Source organism: Ammodytes marinus, assembly GCF_949987685.1.
Source record: "Ammodytes marinus genome assembly, chromosome: 20".
Lineage (NCBI taxonomy): Eukaryota > Metazoa > Chordata > Actinopteri > Uranoscopiformes > Ammodytidae > Ammodytes > Ammodytes marinus.
The window spans coordinates 15,817,034-15,834,905 of NC_137224.1; the positions used below are offsets into that span (position 1 = coordinate 15,817,034).

Here is a 17,872-nt window from a genome sequence, read left to right on the forward strand (position 1 = left end):
GTCTGGTCCCCAAGCTTCCAAACCCAGTCAATTTCAGTATCTGTGTTCATAGAACATTACTGCAGCATCTCTGTGCTGGATCACTTAACAGAGGTCACCCTCCTCATGGCATTCATTCTTTTCTTGAGCTGCAGTTGCTCCCTGCCACGGATTTATAACAAAAGCTCGCTCACATCTCCATAATATCACATAGCGACCTAATCACTTCTCTCCACCCACATTCATTTAGAGGCTTTGACCTAAATATAGGTGTTTGCTGTGTCTCCTAATGCCCCATGAGGGGACCTTATAAAAGCAGTAAGTGTCAAAGCTGTCCCACCTTTTTCAGCTGGGACTTGGTACTGGTGAGGACACGATTCTGTTTTCATTGTTTTTGACGCATACTGACTTCACTGTTAGAATTTCATCTGTTTTCTAATTCCGGTGTCCCTATAGGCTGAGGAAATATAACCATACCTTTTGTTGCCCACAGAGGTAAGAGTTTAAATGAATTATAATTAGTGATGGGACCTGATCTGATCCAATATCGGTATCGGGTCCGATATGGCTGCAAACGGATATCGGACTGACAACTCCGATTACATTTTTTAAATAAACTTAAAAAAAATAATAAAAGAAAATCTAAATTATTTTCACTATGAAAAAAAACTATTTTAAAACCATAGCTTTGTGATACAGCAAACATATATATACATATATATATATACAGCAAAAAAATAACTTAGCAATTTAAAGGTTGAGGTCTGATGTTCTTCTGTATTCAAACCATTCAAAGCAGTTCAGATAAAGCTGACATACATTTTTGTATAATTGTTGCTCTTTTAAATAGAATTGCTGAGTTGCTTAAGCCTTCCTAACTTTACACATAACATCACCACCAACAAATAAATGTATAATTATTGTGGTATTGGACAGTATCGGTATCGGCCGATATCCAAAAACAGTGGATCGGTGCATCTCTAATTATAATGTATGATATTAGTTTTTGCTACAGTGATTAGAATCACCATTGTAATCCGTAAACCCAGCGCTGTTGTTCAGTCCCCTCGGGGGTTGTGTTTCAGAGATGAGTTCGGATGCTGAAATGAGTGTGTTTGGGGTGGCCGCCCCGTACCTGAGGAGACCAGAACGGGAGAGAATCGAAGCCCAAAACAGGCCCTTTGATGCCAAGACTGCAGTGTTTGTGGTGGATTCCAAGGAGCTGTTTGTCAAAGGCACTCTGCAAAGCAAAGACGTGGGCAAAGTCACCGTTAAAACCGAAGCAGGGCAGGTAAACGATCCCGGTGGTTGAGGCCAAATCACCCATCCTGCATATTGTCGCTGTCCGGCGGAAACCTTGTGTCTTTAACCTTGAATTTTTACATTTCTTGATAAATCAGTGCTATTGGTCACACTTCATGTCTGTGTGTCGGTTTTATAAACTTTAAAACCTATGAAATGTATTGAAAAGAGCTTGGGAATTGACGACACAGAGTTAATTTGTTTTAAAAAAACAGAACGTTTCCTGAAAAATTACCATGGTGAAGATATACAAGGTTTATGCCCGACAGCGACCATATTGCTCTACTCTGCACAGGTTGTAACAGTGAGAGATGATGAGATCTTCCCCATGAACCCGCCTAAATACGATAAGATCGAGGACATGGCCATGATGACCCACCTCAATGAGGCCGCCGTGCTGTTCAACCTCAAAGAGCGCTACGCATCATGGATGATCTATGTGAGTCAGGCAAAGTTTACTGTACTTTGATGATGGCCATTCCCACACACTGCTGCTCCACAGACACCACATAGTCCAGCATTAGAACTGCAGTGAGTGATGTAAGATGCTCATAAATGCATTGCCTTATCTGCACCGACAAAGAAAGCAATAGGTACTTTTTTTGGCAGGGGGTTAGATATTAATAAATGATATCCCTAAATGTGTATGAGTTATACTATATGTCTTATTCAGGTTAAACCAGACTGGTACCTGACAGCAGAATTTTATAAATAAACTTTCAAAATAAACCCAGCTTTTTAGTTATTTGATGTCACTACACTTTACAGTGTCAGTAAGCCCCATATCAAGTTTGTTTTAGACAGTCGTTTGCAGAAAGCTGTAATAAACACTGAAATTCTGGCTGTAAAGAATGCTTTTCAAACCATTGGTTGAAGTATTCATTGAGGTGCTGTTGACACCACTTAGATATGTAACCTAGAGACAGATCAACCCTATCCACAGACAAAGTGCAGACAAGTCGAGATTACTGTAAATAAAGTCAGAGACATTTGTGCATCAATCATAGTGTCTTTCTTTGTTTAGTCCTGGTTCAGACCTCCTCTGTGTGTGGGGAGCAGTTCACCTCCAACTACAGTATATTCTTGGTGAAGGAGTGTTTTTGTGGGCGAGAGAGTGATGGACAGAGCTTGAAAATGACAACTCACTAAAAATACAACATTCAATCGAGACAATGAATGGATTTGCTCAACTGCACATCCTTGAGCTCCTTATTTATGGGGCAACTACATTATGGTTATGAATTAGGAAAGAGCAGGGTTATTACAAACAACTATGAGTGAATGGTTAAAGTTTAGGCAACTACACTGCTTTTTTAGAGTGAGGGAAAGATTACGGTCACATGTTAATTGCATGTCTGATTTTAACAATTGAGAATATAGACATCCTATGACCCTACACATCACAAATTCATATTTACCCACACCTATTTGTAATTTATTTATTTATATTAATTTATTTATACATTTATAAATTTACTGTTTTTTTTAGACCTACTCTGGCCTGTTCTGTGTCACTGTGAACCCTTACAAGGCGCTCCCAGTGTATAACCAAGAAGTAGTGGTGGCCTACAGGGGCAAAAAGCGCCAGGAGGCTCCACCACACATCTTCTCCATCTCCGATAACGCCTATCAGTTCATGCTTACTGGTAAAGTTAAAATTATATTCAGCTTTCTATAAGGTTCTGATTAGGCATGGATTGATATGATATTCTGACGGTATGATAATGGCTGAAAGCAATCTTTTTTAACAACATAATAAGATTATTCTGAACATTAATAAACATAAGATTGTATAATAACATAAGACAATAAATTATTGAATTATTCTTAACAAAATAATACCCATACGAACGGTATGACGGGAAATAATAGTGGTATTGAAACCTTGCCTTTTTCAAACCGCGGTATACCTAGTTCTAATACTGTACAATACATAAAACCTTAATAATATGACTACGGTGTTCTTTGTTTCAGATAGAGAAAACCAGTCCATCCTGATTACGTAAGGGTCATGTTACATCTGTTTTTCTTTTAATTATTGTTGTCGAAAAGAAAATTAAACATTTCTGATGTGAATATTTCCAATTTAAATAGTGGAGAATCCGGTGCAGGGAAGACAGTCAACACCAAACGGGTCATCCAGTACTTTGCGACAATCGCAGGGTCTGCGGACAGGAAAAAAGATGTTGCTGCCTCTGGAAAATTACACGTAAATATTACAATTAATTCATACTTTTCCAAATGTTATTTTCTTTCTACAAGTAATCTATCAAAAACATTTTATTCCATATATTTGTGAAGACAATTTCTTATTATCTGCATTTTGTAATAATTGATGTTGTTCATTCTGTTGCTGTATAGGGGAATCTGGAGGACCAGATTATCTCTGCTAACCCACTGCTAGAGGCCTTTGGAAATGCCAAAACTGTCAGAAACGATAACTCATCGCGTTTTGTGAGCGAATAGAGAGAGTATACGTTGTAAACCATTGCCTTGTCACTTTGTTTCCTAGATGAATTACTTAAAAAAAAATATACATTTTTCAGGGAAAATTCATAAGAATCCACTTTGGAACCACGGGGAAATTGTCTTCGGCTGATATTGAAACTTGTGAGTTAGTATACTGCCGTCTATATATGTTGTTTTGTTTTGCTAAAGGCTTTTGTTCAAGCTCCTTTTGCTTTCCATTTGCAGACTTGTTGGAAAAATCCAGAGTAACTTTCCAGCTGTCTGCAGAGAGGAGTTATCATATCTTTTACCAGATCATGTCCAACAAGAAGCCCGAGCTGATCGGTAACATAAAGGGAGATCAGTCTTAACTGTGTTACTATATATGTCCAATGCACATTTTTAAACGGCCGTCTTACTACATTGTATGTTGTACAACGTAAGTGAAATGGTATGGATGGAATGCAGTACTTTATTTATCTCCAAAGGGAAATAGCATAGTAGTAAAGTAAAGTAAAGTAAAGTAAAGTAAAGTAAAGTTAAGTTAAGTTAAGTTAAGTTAAGTTAAGTTAAGTTAAGTTAAGTTAAGTTAAGTTAAGTTAAGTTAAGTTAAGTTATTAGTCAATGGTTACATTGAAATTTGTCTTTCCGCATATCCCCTCTCAAGTTACCACACTAGGGGGAGTTGGGAGGGAGGGGGGGGGGGGGGGGGCAGAGCGCAGGGTCAGCCGTAGTACAGCGCCCCTGGCAGTGTGGGGTTAAGTGCCTTGCTCAAGGACACAATGAGATGGTGGGCACCATAGACGTAATACCAGCCACTACTAGTTTTACAACTAAAACCCTCCTGTCTGGTGCCGGGGATCGACCCAGTATGGTTACTGGTCGGCTACCTTTCCTTTAGGCCATCCTACCACCCTCCACCCTCCCATTAGTTGTTCACCAGGGTCCCTGTGGATCCTTGAACGTTCTCAAAGCGCATTGAATTAGATACTGATTCACATACTGTAAATATAACATTCTATATTGTTGCAAGGCCTGGACTTGACTGGCACATTATGTTTACCATCCAGAGACTCTCCTCATCACCACCAACCCCTTCGACTTCCCGTTTGTCAGTCAAGGGGAGATCAGCGTGGCCAGTATTGATGACAGTGAAGAGCTGATGGCCACGGATGTAAGTGGAATTTGCTCCCTTGTCTTTTTTTCCATCACTGCTAATAAAATTCACTGGCACTCCTTACATCAGCATTTCTTGACGATATGTTTTTAGAGCGCTATCGAAACCCTAGGCTTCACTGGAGAGGAGAGGATTGGCATCTACAAGCTGACAGGTGCTGTGATGCATTATGGGAACATGAAATTCAAGCAGAAGCAGAGAGAGGAGCAAGCAGAGCCAGATGGGACAGAGGGTAAATGTGATTTTTATTGGGTTTTTAACTTATTCTTATATCTTTTTATTTGATATTTTTATGAAGATGATTATGTTTTATGTTTAGTATATATTATGTACAGTACATATCAATTCCTATCTTTGTCTTATACTTTCCTAACTTCCCTCCTCTTCTTTTACACTGTGCTTTATAGTTGTCTTATTTGATTTTTCACTTTGATCAAGTGGCTGACAAATCGGCGTACCTGATGGGTCTGAACTCTGCGGACCTGGTGAAAGCACTGTGTAACCCCAGAGTGAAGGTTGGGAATGAGTATGTGACCAAAAGCCAGACTGTTCAGCAGGTAAACATGTGTTATTAAACCATTCTGCATTTTATATTATACCCCTATTAGTAAAATAATTATTCTTTTCTTATAGTGTTTTCTTACCAAGATAAAATGTCTTACTTTGGCGCAGTTGAGAGTCGAGATAATCCTCCAATAACATTAAAGCTGCTCTAATCAATATAACGTGTATAGTTGATCTTATGACTTGGTGTAATATGAAAGGTGCAAGTTGTAGTGAGCTCACTGAGAATAACCATCAAACTCTACATCTCTACTGAGCTTTTAAGCTTCTTTGAGCTCATTGAATTTGTTTCCTGCCCACAAATTCCATCCTTATTAATCCAATTATCAGCAAAAAAAACCCACTGTACACTACTTGCCAAGCACCAGGCAGTAGCCAAAGTTAGCCACTCGCTAGTCAACAAAGAATAACAGCTAGCGTCTTGATGTAGATAAAAACAAAGCTAAAGGGAGAGTGAACGTCAATGAATGTCTGCCGGAATTGTAAATAAGGAAATTGTTTGCGATTTCAGCATCTGTCCCAAATTGTAATATTAGGTGATCTAAAATGTTCTAAGGTCTTATTTCACTGTTGTGTTGCGATCTCACTGGCAAATTTCATTGTGCAGGTCTACAATAATATTGGTGCTTTGGCCAAATCCGTCTATGAGAAAATGTTTATGTGGATGGTCCTACGCATTAATCAGATGCTGGACACCAAGCAACCAAGGCAGTTCTTTATCGGAGTCCTGGACATTGCTGGATTTGAAATCTTTGATGTAAGTTTCGCATTAAACTGTGTGTGCACTTGTATCTACAATGAATAATGCCATTATGCTTATACGTGGCTTATCGTTGCAGTACAACAGTCTCGAACAGCTGTGTATCAACTTCACCAATGAGAAACTGCAACAGTTTTTCAACCATCACATGTTTGTGCTGGAGCAAGAGGAGTATAAGAAGGAAGGCATCGAGTGGGAGTTCATTGACTTTGGAATGGACCTGGCTGCCTGTATAGAGCTCATTGAAAAGGTTAGTTCATACAGATACAGTATATGATAAGAAAGTGATAGAAACATCTAAGAGAATGGCTTTTTGTGTTATAATAAAGTCTTTGTGTCCTGATCAGCCAATGGGCATCTTCTCCATCCTTGAAGAGGAGTGTATGTTTCCCAAGGCATCAGACACCACCTTTAAAAACAAGCTGTACGACCAACATCTTGGAAAATCCAACAACTTCCAGAAGCCCAAGCCGGTCAAAGGCAAGGCCGAGGCTCACTTCTCCCTGGTGCACTACGCTGGCACCGTGGACTACAGCATCACTGGCTGGTTGGACAAGAACAAGGACCCGCTGAATGAGACTGTGGTTCAGCTCTACCAGAAAGCCGGTCTCAAACTGCTGGCTTTCCTATATTGTTCCTATTCTGCATCTGAGGGTAAGAATTGGAATACAGTGAGGTAGCCTGTGCTGATTCAGATTTGTTCCTTCCATCCTCATAATGTCAAGTAAAATATTTCCTTTACGGAGGCGCTCGTGGTGTAGTGGTTAGAGCCCCCCCCCCCATCTCTGTTTCTCCAAAATAAATGTATCTATTAAAGGCAAAACTGCTAAAGAAAATCTTTAAAAAATATATATTTCCTCTAGATGGTACTGGTGGAGCAAGTAAAAAAGCAACCAAGAAGAAGGGCTCATCCTTCCAGACTGTGTCAGCCCTTTTCAGGGTAACTGCATTCTAAAATAATATGTGTTTTCGTAAATAATTATTTTGATTCTGATCATTTTTAATGAAGTAATGGCATTTATCATATCTAACAGGAGAACCTTGGAAAGCTAATGGCAAATCTCAGATGCACCCATCCCCATTTTGTCAGGTGTCTAATTCCAAATGAAACAAAAATTCCAGGTATGTTAGTAATGTCATGTTATACACACTCCTTATACAATTTAAATAGTACTGTATCTCAGTTTTATAACAGTGGATTTTTTTGCTGACTTGTAGGGATTATGCAACACCATCTGGTTATCCATCAGCTTCGATGTAATGGTGTGCTGGAAGGAATCAGGATCTGCAGGAAGGGCTTCCCCAGTAGAATCCAATACGGGGATTTCAAGCAAAGGTAAAAGTACAAATTAGGGTTCTATTATTTTTTTTATTAAAGAATTCTTTTTAACATGTTCTCTATTTTTGTAGGTACAAAATACTTAATGCTAGTGTGATACCTAAGGGACAATTTATTGACAACAAGAAAGCTGCTGAGAAGCTCTTGGGGTCTATTGATGTGGATCACACGCAGTATAGGTTCGGGCATACCAAGGTAAATCCTTTTGAATGGGCCTCACTATGTTTTCACTGTTGTGACCACCTTTCCAAAGTAGAAAAAAAGGGAGTCTGCGTACGTCAATTTTGTATCTTTGATTGAACAGGTGTGTGGAATTGTCAAAGTAAAGCAGGTTATGTATGTGCAACACCAGGAAATAATCGAAGAGAGAGACTCAAAGTGTTTGCATCTTTATACGATTCACTGAGATTACAAAGACAATAAAACCCACAGAATGCTTGGAGAGTTTTTCGGGGCCTGAATGACACGTGTCGATTTGGAACAGATATAAAACACTTGTTCTGACAACATACTAATCATACAACCATTAAACGTATGAAATTGATGTCAGGGTTTTGCTATTTCTTAAAGGTTTTCTTCAAAGCAGGACTCTTGGGGCTACTAGAAGAGATGAGGGATGAAAAACTGGCCTCTCTCATCACCATTACTCAAGCCTTGTGTCGTGGCTTCCTCAAAAGGAAGGAGCTTCAGAACATGATGGACAGGAGGTAATAAAAGTTACTGTAGATTAAAATCATGAATATTTGGGCATGCGTACAACAGATTTAGTAGATCTTTAAGAATTTACTCATCGCATTGAACCCAAAGAAAACCCAAAAACAAACGCCTTACTTTCCAGAGAGTCCATTTATATTGTCCAATACAACATTCGCTCCTTCATGAATGTGAAACACTGGCCGTGGATGAAGCTCTACTTTAAGATCAAGCCACTCTTGAGGAGTGCAGAGACCGAGAAGGAGATGGCCGCCATGAAGGTGGACTTTGCCAAGTGTAAGGAGGATTTAGCCAAAGCTGAGACGAAGAGGAAGGAAATGGAAGCCAAAATGGTTTCCCTGCTTCAGGAGAAGAATGACTTGAGTCTGCATATTCAAACTGTAAGTAGAGAAAACACATATTTGTAAAGATATTGCTGTTCATTATGTAAATAATATCTCCAATATGCTCAGTACGGTGAGCTAATATTATCTCCTCTGCCGGTATGTGTGTATTGTGTATATACTCCTGTGAGCCATGTTAGCACACGGGTGAACAGCTGAACAGGATGGGTCTTCTTTAAGAGTGTTATAGTTTTTCACCACTACACAGCAAATGTGCACTTTTCTCATTGCTTTCATGTTCTTCTGATCTTTATAAATACACTGTTTGTTCAGAAAGGTGGAGACAGGGTCGCAGTTCCTTCAAAGCCAATAAGCCAATCATAGACAAGGAGCTTTGTCCAGTTGGCCCAGTCGTGGACCTTGATGTTTTTAATTTCCAGAGGCACACACACATTTTCCAGAGGCCTCCACCAGAAGCATGCAGAAAGCTTAAAGGTGGAATCAGCAAACCTGGAGAACACTTGTTGAAAAAAATCTAAAAAAAATTTTTGGACATTGAGCATTCTCCAGAATCGCTCACTCCACCTTTGAGTAAACATGTACGCTGCATGTAAACAGATAGTGTCTTTTCTGAAAAACAGGAAAGCGAGAGTCTGGCAGATGCAGAGGAGAGGTGTGATGGACTGATCAAGAACAAGATCTCCCTGGAGACCAAAGCCAAAGAACTGAGCGAGAGGCTTGAGGATGAGGAGGAGGTGAACGCCGAGCTGACCGCCAAGAAGAGGAAGCTGGAGGACGAGTGCTGCGAGCTGAAGAAAGACATCGATGACCTGGAGCTCACCCTGGCTAAAGTGGAGAAGGAGAAACATGCCACTGAGAACAAGGTATGTGTCTGCAGGGTGTTCATCTGAGACACAGAGGCCAGAGATTAAACACTTATTACTCAGTTATAAGTTTTATTCCCGCAAACCGTATTCTGTTTTGTCTACATTTAATTGAATGTAATGGACTAATGTACTAACTTTACTTGATATTTATATGGTGCACCTTATCTCTACACTTTTATCTGCACTGTGTCCTTGCACTACTTCTGTGTTTTATTTGTGTCTCAGATGTTGCTCTCTTCACTTCTTCTGTATTGCACTGTTAATAGGAGCCTGAGACTAAAGAATTTCATTGCCAATGACTGCTTGCATATGATAAATAGACATCTTAAATCTTGAATCTACTAACAGTTAACTTTTTTCTCTGCGTTCAGGTAAAGAATCTCACAGAGGAGATGTCCTCTCTTGATGATACCATCGCCAGGGTATCCAAAGAGAAAATGGCTCTGCAAGAGGCACACCAGCAGACACTGGATGACCTGCAAGCAGAGGAAGACAAAGTAAACACTTTGTCCAAAGCCAAGATCAAACTGGAGCAACAAGTTGACGATGTAAGTCTATAGCCAGCCATTACCTTTTTATAAATCCTAGTCATGTGTAAATTAAAGGTGCTTGAATCTGCATGAATATATTTATGTTTGGAGCACTATTGCTTAAGGGAAAAAGTGGTATCCAAACTCCAGACAGAAAGAAAGCTGTAGAAACACTGCACATTACCTTCCCAGTTCTTAAATACAGGTTTTGTAATTTGACTGCAATTGTATCCACGTATCAGCTCGAGGGCTCTCTGGAACAAGAAAAAAAGACAAGGATGGATGTCGAGAGAGCCAAAAGAAAGATTGAGGGAGATCTGAAACTAACTCAGGAATCCATAATGGACTTGGAAAATGACAAGCGACAGCTCGAGGAACGCCTTAAAAAGTATGTTAAGGTGCAGCAGCAAGCAGCAGCAGCAGTGCCTAAGCATAATAATAAGTAGCCTACGATACTTTATATATACTCTAATTATATGATTTGGTTTTACATAACAGGAAAGACTTTGAATACAGCCAACTCGTTACCAATATGGAGGATGAGCAGAGCATGTCCCTGCAATCTCAGAAGAAGACCAAGGAGCTTCAGGTACTTTGAAAAAAGTTAAAAGGTAACCAAACATTTATTGTAGGTCAATGAATAATCTTAAAATGTCTGGCTGTTATGTTCCCTAGGCCCGTATTGAAGAGCTGGAAGAGGAGATTGAAGTGGAGCGTGTGGCCAGGGCTAAGGTGGAGAAGCAGCGGGGCGATCTCTCCAGGGAGCTGGACGAGATCAGCGAGAGGCTGGAGGAGGCCGGAGGAGCCACCACGGCTCAGATAGACATGAGCAAGAAGAGAGAGGTGGAGTTCCTGAAGATGAGAAGAGACCTGGAAGAGTCCACCCTCCACCACGAGGCCACCGCCGCCGCTCTGAGGAAGAAACACGCCGACAGTGCGGCCGAGTTGGGAGGGCAGATAGACAACCTTCAGCGGGTCAAACAGAAGCTGGAGAAGGAGAAGAGCGAGTTCAAGATGGAGATTGATGACCTGTCCAACAACATGGAGCTCATGGTCAAGTCAAAGGTAAGGTCAGATGATTGATTGCGATAGTACATGTATTTAATGTATCGTGGTAAATATAACAATTTCCATTAACTTTTTTTGGGATATTCCAGATGAATTATGAGAAGCTGTGTCACTCTCTGGAAGACCAACTGAGTGAATACAAGACAAAGCATGATGAGAACACCCGCCTAATCGCCGAAATCAATGCTCAAAGGGCAAGACTTCAGAGTGAAAATGGTACGCAACAAAGTTCAATCTCGTTAAACAGACTACTGCAGTGAAATACTTTTCTGCTCTTACATAGTTATTTTTAAATCTCTTGAACAGGTGAGTTTTCTCGTCATCTTGAGGAGAAAGAAGTGATACTCTCTCAAATGTCGAGGGCTAAACTGGCCTTCGCTCAGCAGATTGAGGAGCTGAAGAGGCAGATGGAAGAAGAAACAAAGGTTTGTTGCATCACTGCACTGCAAAACAACCAACCAATGCATGTGGCATTAATTATCTCTGACGGTCAGTATAGGCTAACAGATTAGTTTACCTAGGTAGCCAGAGTCTCAGAGGCAGTTTTAGGCTGATTCATTTATCGCTCAATTGAATTGTTATTCATTTTTCAATGGGTGTCATTCTAATTAGAGGTCCTCTAATGTGGTCACCAAGAAGGTTCGAAGGAATACTTTTTGTGCAAATTCACCAATAGATTTAGATTTACAGTTTAGATAAATTCATATTTGAAAATTGTCTCCTCAACAAAAGCCTAATCTGCTTCTCTATTAGGCTAAGAATGCCATCGCCCATGCTCTCCACTCGGCACGCCATGACTGTGATCTGATGAGGGAGCAGTTTGAGGAGGAGCATGAGGCCAAAGCTGAGCTCCACAGAGCCATGTCAAAGGCCAACAGTGAAGTGGCCCAGTGGAGAACCAAATATGAGACTGATGCCATCCAGCGCACTGACGAACTGGAGGAAGCCAAGTGAGAGTCTTTTCCTCACACACACAGATAAAAATGCTGCATTAACACGGAATCAGGCAGACGGTACACATGTGACGAAAAATCTGACGGAATGGCAAAAAGAAAACTGAATGAAACACGCATGTCGATGTGTTGTTGTGCTGATGATATCGTATTGTTTACAAGGACAGTTATACAAGCCTAGGAAATAAAATGGTTTTGTCTAATCATTTACAGCCTATATATTATAGCTTTTGCACAAGTTCCAGTTCGGGTTGTAAATTCCATTTTTTTGTTTGCAGTCAACCGTTTGCCGGATTCCATGTGAATGCAGCATGGCAAATAAGATATTTTCAGTCCAAGTACATTTACTCATACTTCACGCTTTGTTATGCTCAGGAAAAAGCTAACCCAACGCTTGCAGGAGGCTGAGGAAGCCATTGAGGCTGTGAATGCCAAGACCTCATCTTTGGAGAAGACGAAGCAGAGGCTGCAAGGAGAGGTGGAAGACCTGATGGCTGATGTAGAAAGGGCAAACGCTCAAGCAGCTGCCCTGGATAAGAAGCAGAGAAGCTTTGATAAGGTAACAGAGACAACTTACAAGTAACAGGATGATGATATTCCAAAGTAAAACATCTCCAACATTATCCTTTTCAGAAATGTTCTGTTATGTTTGATTAATATAGGAATTCATTATCAGCATACCAGTGACTTGACCCATTGCCCAGTTAATGAAAGCCTTTACATTTTATGCATACTGTAATTCTCCTGTTGTGCAGTGGGGTCAGAGAAGATTTGAGCTGGGGGTGATATTTCTTTAGCGATTTATTGGTACTAAGGTGAACTGGATTTTTAGAATGAGAAGCCTCATACATCACCTACAGAATTACAACATAGCACATAGAAAAAACAAACTTCAAAATCAGAGACCTTATAAAGACAAACCATCCTGCTCCAAACCAATAATTTTTGCCTTCCTAAGATCCTGTCTGAGTGGAAGCAGAAGTATGAAGAGAGTCAGGCTGAGCTTGAAGGATCCCAAAAAGAGTCTCGCTCCCTCAGCACTGAGCTCTTCAAAATAAAGAACTCTTATGAAGAAGCTCTGGATCACCTCGAGGTCCTCAAACGAGAGAATAAAAACCTGCAACGTATGTATATTACTTTAAAACATCTTTCTTCAAAAGAAGGTTCATCTAGAACATGGTGGACAATGAATCTGATGCTTTTGAATAAACACCTATGATGACAAGGTTGTTATCAAAAATATATATTTGTTATGTTTACATTTGTTTGTTAATCCATTTATACATTTTTTAGAGGAAATCTCTGATTTGACTGAACAACTTGGAGAGAATGGTAAAGCCATCCACGAGCTGGAGAAGACTATGAAACAAACTGAGACTGAGAAAACAGAGATCCAGACGGCTCTGGAAGAAGCTGAGGTAACATGATGCAATATCACTGTAAAAACAATGCTTTACACCGTGGCACAGTGCAATGATAATCTGTAATGATTGTCATTTCAATCTGCTCTCCAGGCTTCTCTGGAACACGAGGAATCCAAAATACTGCGTCTCCAGCTGGAGCTGGATCAAGTGAAGGGAGAGGTCGATCGCAGGGTGGCTGAGAAGGACGAGGAGATCGATCAGATGAAACGCAACCACCAGCGCAGTGTGGAAACAATGCAGTCGGCCTTAGACGCCGAGACACGCAGCAAGAACGACGCCATGCGAGTCAGGAAGAAGATGGAGAGCGACCTCAACGAGATGGAGATCCAGCTGAGCCACGCCAATCGACAGGCCGCCGAAGCTCAGAAGCAGCTGAGGAATATTCAAGCCCACCTCAAAGTGATATATATATTCAATTGTCCATTGGCAGCTTCAATACGAGAATATTTTTAAAGCAGTACTATGTAACCTTTTTCTTTGGAATATGTTTAGCGACACCCCTGGTAGAAAGGGGTCATTACAGCGTCTTGTTTCCCAGAAATCCAGTTAAAACAAAACTAGTCTCACCTGCAAAGCAAAACCCTAGGAAATAAATCCAGCGTCGTATATTTGGTAGCAAGGGCTTTTGTCCACAGCCCTTCTTGTGATCTCCTTGTTTTTTTTCTAAAGCATCACCTTATGGAATTTGCAGTCTTTTTATTGACTGCTCTAATATAAATAATTAGCTGAATATTTATCCAAAGTTAGTTTTTGTAATTTTCTTACTGTTGCAAATACAATTTAAGTGGAATGGTTATTGTGGACAAAAAAGCCTGTGAGAAATAACTTTAACAACCTACTTCAAAAACAAATTGAAAAGCTTACATAGTACATCTTAAACATTTAATATCCATGTTGGGTAAATCTTACACGTCTTCCCATTGTGTGTGTGTGTGTGTGTGTGTGTGTGTGTGTGTGTGTGTGTGTGTGTGTGTGTGTGTGTGTGTGTGTGTGTGTGTGTGTGTGTGTGTGCAGGAACAAACCCTTCACCTGGATGAGGCGCTGCGGAGCCAGGAGGACCTGAAGGAGCAGGTTGCCATGGTGGAGCGCAGGGCCAGCCTGATGCAGGCGGAGGTGGAGGAGCTCCGAGCCGCGCTGGAACAGGCAGACAGGAGCCGCAAGCTAGCTGAACAGGAGCTAGCTGATGCCTGTGAGAGAGTAGGGCTACTGCACTCTCAGGTGAACACCAACGATTACTGTCTTCATCAGTGAGGGCCACTGAAAGCTGAAGGGGCAGCGCCATGACAGGATATATCCATAATGCATTTATACTAGTGTTTTTATACTGTACATATGCAGACGTTTGTCTGGATTGCTAATGAATAATGTCTCAACAAAGGCCTGATCATGTGCTGAGATATGTGGTTTTTGGACCATTCTATAGTCATGAAATATGACACTATAACTATAGCTGATGAACAGAGCGAATCATTTACTATTTATTTTAATCTCAGGAGTCAGAAGAGACAAAAACTAGGAGAGCTAGGAGAGTGAATATTAAAATATAAATTGTGAGTTTGTCAGGGGCGTAGAAATACCAAAACTCCAAATGAATGCTAACGCTGCGTAACTTTAATGTACAGTTTCTCCAATTGTCCATTGGCTACAGAATGCAAGTCTCCTCAATACCAGGAGGAAACTGGATGCAGATGTGAGCCAGCTGCAGGGCGAGGTGGAGGATGCTACCCAAGAGGCACACAATGCAGAGGAGAAAGCCAAGAAAGCAATCACTGATGTAAATAATCTCCACTACTCAAATCATATATGTAAGAAACAGTGCTGCTAACTATCAAGCAGCCTGGTTGCCTCTATGAATGCTGCTGTTTTGTCTGTTGTGTTGTTGTAGGCAGCCATGATGGCAGAGGAGCTGAAGAAGGAGCAGGACACCAGCAGCCACCTGGAGAAGATGAAGAAGAACCTGGAGGCGTCTGTGAAGGACCTGCAGCTACGCCTGGACGAGGCTGAGAACCTGGCCATGAAGGGGGGCAAGAAACAGCTCCAGAAACTGGAAGCTCGGGTACCACACACACACACACACACACATTTTTTTTTTTTTTTTTTGCTTTTTTGCCTCACACTCTCCGGCTCAAGAAAAAAGGCAACAGAAACACACTCTAAAAACAGATACTGCATATTACTTAATTTAATTGATGTAACATTTTTACACTCAAAAACATTGAGTAGATTTCAAAGCTTAGAAATCAAGTAAAACAAACCATGAATAATGAGTAGATTTACTTAATATTTTCTATTCATAGTTTATTCTCAAAAATATCAATGAAAAATACAGTAATTATTCAAAAATATTTAAACAATATAATCTGTCAGTCAAGTAATACATTTTGTTGATTAAATTAACTTACTTTATTTATTACATTTCACACAAATATTTCTGTTTAATTTTTACTCATGAATTTTGATTAAGTTAACCCTAATGCTAATCAAAATGATGTTTACTCATCTTTTTCAAGCAAAAAATACTTTTATATTACTGTTACATTTACTAAGCCCTTGAAATATTTTTTAGAGTGCAGTTCCTGTTACTGTGCGTGCATTTAAAAAACTTTGTCCATTCCTATATCAGAATAGCATGCACAGCTCACTTTTACAGTTGTGTGTTTTCGTTCTTATAACAAAAAAAAATTAAAATAAAGTATTTAAAAAAAAAGAATTGCGTGCACAGTTACAGGAACGGTTTTTGTCGCCTTTTTTTGAGCTAGACAGTGAAGCAAAGAGCTAAAAATGAACTACTATAAACTAATACTGTATACTACTATTCCTTCAAAATTACTGAGAATAAATTACTTGAGAGATTTATAGTTATGTTATGTGGGGTTTTGGACTTCATCTGCTGTAGGTGCGTGAACTGGAGGGGGAATGCGAGAGCGAACAGAAAAGAGCCGCCGATGCCATCAAGGGAATCCGTAAATACGAGAGGCGAGCCAAGGAGCTCACATACCAGACCGAAGAGGACAAGAAGACTGTGTTGAGACTGCAGGACCTGGTGGACAAGCTGCAGCTCAAAGTCAAGGCGTACAAACGGCAGAATGAAGAAACTGTAAGATCTTTTTTTTTTAATGTAAGAAAAACAAACATAATTTTATTTTATTTTCTCTATTTTTATTCTATGTTTAATTTCTTAACAGGAGGAGCAGGCCAATACTCATCTGGCCAAACTACGGAAGGTGCAGCATGAGCTGGAAGAGGCCCAGGAGCGGGCAGACATCGCTGAGTCCCAAGTCAACAAGATGAGAACCAAGAGCAGAGAGTTTGGAAAGGTAACGACACTCGATATAGTGGGTATTCACACAGTTGGTGAAATAATTGAAGGCGAAAAGTGAGTGAAAGAGTGTGTATTTATAGGCCGGTCTGTGTGTTCAAAGGAACACATGAAGCAAGCTGTGATGGTCGATGGTAACAAGTAATCATTAAAAGCACCGATACATGCCATCAAAGAAGTTACATATTAATCAAGATAAGACAATGGGATGGAACTCGGAAGTAACTGGCACACAAATATGTTGTGGTACCCCAATCCATCTCAGTCTCAGGACAGTGTTGTTTTTATTATACTATCTATGGTTGGAACAGACAGGGGACCTTTTGTCACTGACATTTCTGAACACCTTCCGTCAAAAGCATTGACTGAAGATTTGAAACATTTACATCTTGCCATTGACGACCATTGTCATTGATTTCTCGTCATCATAAAGGGACCAAGAATATAGATTTTTTTTTTTTTTTTTTACAAAAACACACAAGGTATTTGAAGCCATGGATAATCATATTACATGCCGATCAAATGAGTCGCAACACAATTAATTTTATTGTAGTGAAAGTAACTTTGAATAGCCAACTTTCTAATGCACATCCTTGTTAAAAGTCACTCAGCTTATTACATCACTCTTTCTCATTTTCCCTTTGGGATCAAGAAACGATCCTTTTTCTTCTTTATTTGATTTTAACCCTGTGAAGCACCTTGAGTGGCCCTGTGCCTGAAATGTGCTCTATAAATAAAATTGCCTTGCCTTGCCTTGCCTTGCCTTCTGCTACGCTGCGTTGTGAAATATCAAGAAAGCTAAACGGTTACACCAAGTGTGGCTTTTAACTTTATGTAGATTATTACAACTGCAGATTGTTTGAATGTAAAAACACGCATATACTTACTTTACTTCCCTCTCCTTTTCTTTGCTTTCATTCCCTTTCTTCCTCTGTCCTGTCCTGTCTCAGGCTGCTGAATCTGAGTAAAAGCTATGACACAGAAGACATCTTCCATGCTTGTTCCTCAGCACGAGGAGAAACTCAGCAGTTGATATTAGTTAATTGTTTGCTGTGAGACTATTAGCTGAATAAAGTGGTGTGAAG

The 17,872-nt window shown here is 40.1% G+C and overlaps 1 protein-coding gene across 1 annotated transcript; it reads left to right on the forward strand.

Moving 5' to 3' along the window:
- Positions 1-1,066: 1,066 nt before the first annotated feature.
- LOC307266526 (myosin-1-like) lies at positions 1,067-17,755 on the forward strand (the record flags this gene model as incomplete). Its single annotated transcript, XM_080048565.1, has 38 exons — positions 1,067-1,270; positions 1,577-1,720; positions 2,771-2,927; positions 3,256-3,283; positions 3,376-3,490; positions 3,643-3,735; positions 3,828-3,891; positions 3,976-4,074; positions 4,800-4,903; positions 5,000-5,138; positions 5,345-5,463; positions 6,078-6,227; positions 6,310-6,480; positions 6,578-6,884; positions 7,094-7,170; positions 7,265-7,352; positions 7,449-7,566; positions 7,641-7,764; positions 8,140-8,276; positions 8,408-8,663; positions 9,248-9,490; positions 9,865-10,041; positions 10,266-10,411; positions 10,522-10,612; positions 10,699-11,088; positions 11,181-11,307; positions 11,398-11,516; positions 11,845-12,041; positions 12,420-12,603; positions 13,003-13,168; positions 13,338-13,462; positions 13,559-13,867; positions 14,483-14,686; positions 15,117-15,242; positions 15,354-15,524; positions 16,365-16,565; positions 16,654-16,785; positions 17,738-17,755. 38 exons carry the CDS (start codon positions 1,067-1,069, stop codon positions 17,753-17,755), a joined length of 5,820 nt encoding a protein of 1,939 aa, XP_079904691.1.
- Between the last annotated feature and the right edge of the window lie 117 nt (positions 17,756-17,872).